Source organism: Lactuca sativa, chromosome 2, assembly GCF_002870075.4.
Source record: "Lactuca sativa cultivar Salinas chromosome 2, Lsat_Salinas_v11, whole genome shotgun sequence".
Taxonomy (NCBI): Eukaryota; Viridiplantae; Streptophyta; class Magnoliopsida; order Asterales; family Asteraceae; genus Lactuca; species Lactuca sativa.
The window spans coordinates 112,596,232-112,601,181 of record NC_056624.2 but is presented as its reverse complement, the minus strand read 5'-3'; the positions used below and the strand labels follow the sequence as shown (position 1 = coordinate 112,601,181).

The window sequence follows — 4,950 nt, the reverse complement described above, 5'->3', positions numbered from 1 at the left end:
ATGATGATGATGATGATGATGATGATGATGATGGTGGTGGTGGTGATGATGATGATGTATATGAGTTTGTGAGATATATGTGAACGTATTCATAAGCATTATAAGCATTATAGTGTTAAACCACTAAACGAGCAATGGAGCTCCTATGTGCACACGGATTTATAAATGATATTTGTAGCTATAAATTGGTGATAATATTGATAATGATGTATAATAGAGGTGTGAAAAAAAGGAGCGAAAAAAACGACATTTGGTGCCGGAAAATCAAAAATAAGAAAAATCCGTAGCGAATCCGTAGCTAATTAGCTACAGAATAGCTTCGGAATTCTAGCGAAATGCATATTCCGTAGCTAATCCGTAGGTAATTACCTACGGATTAGCTACGGAATATGCTTTCCGTTAGAATTCTGTAGCTATTCCGTAGCTAATTAGCTACGGATTAACTACAGATTTTCTTATTTTTGATTTTCCGGGCACCAAATGTCGTTTTGTTTTCGCTCCATTTTTTTCAGAACTCTATTATACATGATTATGTATATTCTCACCAATTTATAGCTATTAATATCATTTATAAAGCCGTGTGCACACACAGGATCCATTGCTCGTTTAGTGGTTTAACACTATAATGGTTATGAATACATTCACATACATCTCACAAACACGTATACATACACATATACCACAACTCATTCATGTTTATAAATATACATATTCAAACATAATCCATCACAAGTTGGTGAAAAGTATAGGCATTACAATGCTAAACTGTGAAATGAGTACTTGATCCCGAAGGGGCACAAAACTTTATGAAAGAGATTAATAGCTATAGGTTACTAAAAATATAGATAATCATGTATAGTAGTGGTGTGAAAAAAAAGAAGCGAAAAAAACGACATTTGGTGCCCGAAAAATTGAAAATAAGAAAAATTTGTAGCTAATCCGTAGCTACTTAGCTACGGATTAGGTATGGAATTCTAACGGAAAGCATACTCCGTAGCTAATCCGTAGGTAAATAGTATTTGTAGGTATCTCGTAGCCATTTCGTAGCTAATTAACTACGGAATAGCTATGGATTAGCATCTGTAGCTATTCCGTAGCTATTTCGTAGTTAATTAGCTACGGAATAGCTACGGACTGACGTCTGTAGCTATTCCGTTACTAAATTAGGGCATCCCATTATGTAGATGATCCGTAGCAATTCCGTAGCTAATTAGCTACAGAAATTTTCTGTAGGAAAACCCCATGTTTTCTAGTAGTGATATATTTTTTTTTGTTTTTTGATAACTGATCCTAAATTTAAGGGAATTTGATTGATTTTTTTTATTTTAATTAAAATATGCAATTACTAATATGCATTTATATATTGATTGGTCTAGAACTGTGTCGCGTTCTCAACATTTAGGTGTTCTCATTTGATTATTCTCAAATATATATATATATATATATATATATATATATATATATATATATATATATATATATATATATATATATATATATATAATATTTTGTTTTTCTAAGATTACCTTTTTGACTAAAACTATGCATGTAAACTTCTAGTCAAAAAAATTCACAACTATAAACATTTTTATGTTATGATAGAAAATATGTATGTAATTTTTTAACATAAATAAAATCATCCATGTTTTCCAAAATCAAAGATTATAACAAATAATTATATAATATAACCAATATTGTAAAAAAGGCTCTTATAAAAATTGTTGTCTTTTATTCAAAAATCGATTTCAAGAAACACTAGAAAGGACAACAAAAGTTTTAAAATGTTGAAAAACTTAAAACCATTTTAACGAACCAATGGTCATTTGACAAACATGGAAAGATTTAAACAACAATAAGAGAAAAGAATACAACCTTTGAAGTCTTTGATTCCTCTTAGGAGGCTGTAAGTTGACTAGGAATATAGAGTATAACTCCATCTTAGTAGAAACACCAACAATTTGTTAACTCGATAAAATGCTAGCACTTCCTATCATAAAAGAAATTCTTAAGCATTTAAGAATAAAACAACGCTTATCTCTTAAAGAGAGTATAAAGTATCAACCTCTTTTTGCTATTTGTTTTTAACATGATGAGAAAACCAGAGTCAGAGAAGGCCTCAAAATTTCATTGTTTTCACTATCCAAACCGTAGAGACAAATGAAAAGCTTTTAATTATATTAATTCAAGTCATTCCCATTGGATGTTGATGCTTTAAGACAACATGCATCTATCAACAAAAGCCTACATGTATAAAGACATGACTTTATGATTAAGGAGATGCAAACATATCTTCTTTTCATTTTATTGTCCGCTCGCTTCTTTTTTTATATATAAAAGGAAGAATCTAGTTTTTATAAAAACTCTTCTAATTTATTACTAATTTATATAACTTCTAAAGATATATAAATACATATAAGACAAAAAAAATCTTATTTAGTTTAAAAGATGCACATGACATTATGAATCATACCTTATGATATATTTTGATACTTAATAATGAAAATTAATATTTTCTTAAAATAAATAATTTTCAATTAATTAGAACAGTTACAAATATTTATAAAAAAAAATAAATTTTTATAAATAATATATTTACATCAACCTATGATTATATATTATTAACAAATATAATTCTAAAATTATTCTTAAACATATACATCTTTTATTTTTTTTTTTTCAATACTATTTGGTACAATGTTAGAATTTTTTTTTAATTATATTCTATGGTTTAGTGTCCAATGAGTGACAACCACCATAGAACAAGTGACATGTTAACAATTAATATATCAACTATGATATGCTAGTTGATGCTTAGTTTATATTAAGATTGCAATGAAAACATGTTTTTATTATTGAATACGAATTTTTTTAATTAAAGGTGTGCTACACTTTTGTTTTTTAACCATGTGTTGTATATTATTGAGTCTCTTCACAAAAATCATTAAAATCTACGGACGAATTTACGCATTCTATAAATTGACACTCTACAACCAATTACTCAGCACACAATAAAATTTTCAATTGCTTGCCGTTTTTTCTAGCTTCACCTGAAAATGGTTAGTGTGCTGGAACTCCGAATGGCGCAACGAGCTGAAGGTCCAGCAACGATTTTGGCTATCGGGATTGCTACACCAATTAACTGTGTGCTCCAGAGCACTTATCCAGATTACTATTTTCGTGTTACAAATAGCGAGAACAAGAAAGAACTTAAAGCAAAATTTAAACGCATGTGTAGGTTTTGTAAATCATATGTAGTTGTTGACGTAACTGTAGTACATCTATTTTAAAAAAATTACTCTTTCTTGGTATTTCAGGTGATAAATCAATGATTAGAAAGCGATACATGCACTTGACGGAGGATATTTTGAAAGAGAAGCCAAGTCTTTGTGCTTACATGGCACCATCGTTAGATGAAAGACAAGATATTGTTGTCTTGGAAGTACCAAAACTTGGTGCAGAAGCTGCAACACACGCAATCAAGGAATGGGGCCAACCCAAGTCAATGATCACCCACCTTGTCTTTTCCACTTCGTGTGGGGTTGACATGCCAGGAGCTGATAACCAAATAACCGAGCTTCTAGCTCTTCGTCCTTCAATCAAACGTGTGATGATATACGAAAATGGTTGTTATGCAGGTGGCACAGCCATTCGTTTAGCCAAGGACTTGGCAGAGAACAACAAGGGGGCTCGTGTATTGGTTGTTTGCTCGGAAATCACTGCTATAGGTTTCCGAGGGCCCGATGAGACCCATCTTGATGGTCTTGTAGGTCAGGCTTTGTTTGGTGATGGTGCAGGGGCCATTATAGTTGGCTCTGACCCATTGCCAGATATTGAAAAGCCACTTTTCCAGATTGTTTCTGCTTCCCAGACTATCATCCCGGATACAAAGAGCATGCTTAGAGGACACGTTCGAGAGGTCGGGCTTAAATACCATCTCCATAAATCCATTCCTGAACTCATCGCGAACAACATTGAAAACAGCTTGGTAGAGGCCTTTCAACCCTTGGGCATTGTTGACTGGAACTCACTTTTCTGGATTGTACATCCAGGGGGCGCTGGGATATTGGACGGAGTGGAGGAAAAACTAAGCCTTACACCGAATAAACTACGAGCCACACGACACATACTCAGTGAATACGGAAATATGTTTAGTAGTTGTGTCCTCTTTATTCTAAATGAAATGCGACACTCGTCCACTATAGACGGGTTTGAGACCACCGGAGAGGGTCTAGAGTGGGGTGTATTGTTTGGGTTCGGACCTGGTCTCACTATTGAAACTGTGGTTCTCCATAGTGTGCGCATTTAATGGTTATTATGTTTTGGTTATTCAATGTTGCGGCCTTGGCGTACTAAGCTTGACTAGCCTGTATTAAATCCTTGAAATTATGCCATCCTTTATTTATCACCATATCAATAAAAAATCATGTAATATGGTTCATGATTGTGTGTGCTTATTTCGGTACATTATGTTTTTTAATTCATGTTAATGTTAACTTCGGGTTAGTTGATTTTTTTGTTTCTGTGTCATGGATCTCCTTAGTAAATTCTGTGATCAGAAAATATATTATCACAACTGTTTAACCAAATTAAAAACAACGATTTTAATGACTTCTTTTTTTCTGTTGGAAAATAGTTTAAAAAAGAATAACCTATTTGCTCAAAGTTGGTAAGACGGGACCTAGATTTTATTATTATTATTATTATTATTATTATTATTATTATTATTATTATTATTATTTTCTGTTTTGAAAGATAGTGATTATAAGGTTGAATATCATTTTAAAACATAAAAACATACATTTTTTGTCTATTAGTTAACCATAAGTTAACAATAAATAGTTTAAAACCTTAAAAAAAAATCTTCAATACATATTATCACAACCGTTAAACAAAATTAAAAATAACGATTTTAACGACGTATTCTGTTAGATAATAGTTTAGAAATGGATA

At 31.7% G+C, this 4,950-nt stretch overlaps 1 protein-coding gene across 1 annotated transcript; it reads left to right on the top strand.

Moving 5' to 3' along the window:
• Nucleotides 1–2,690: 2,690 nt before the first annotated feature.
• LOC111882082 (chalcone synthase H3) lies at nt 2,691–4,426 on the top strand. Its single transcript, XM_023878447.3, has 2 exons — nt 2,691–3,231; nt 3,315–4,426. The coding sequence occupies exons 1-2, from the start codon at nt 3,054–3,056 to the stop codon at nt 4,304–4,306; spliced, it is 1,170 nt and encodes a 389-aa protein (XP_023734215.1). The 5' UTR covers nt 2,691–3,053; the 3' UTR covers nt 4,307–4,426.
• The last annotated feature ends 524 nt before the right edge of the window (nt 4,427–4,950 follow it).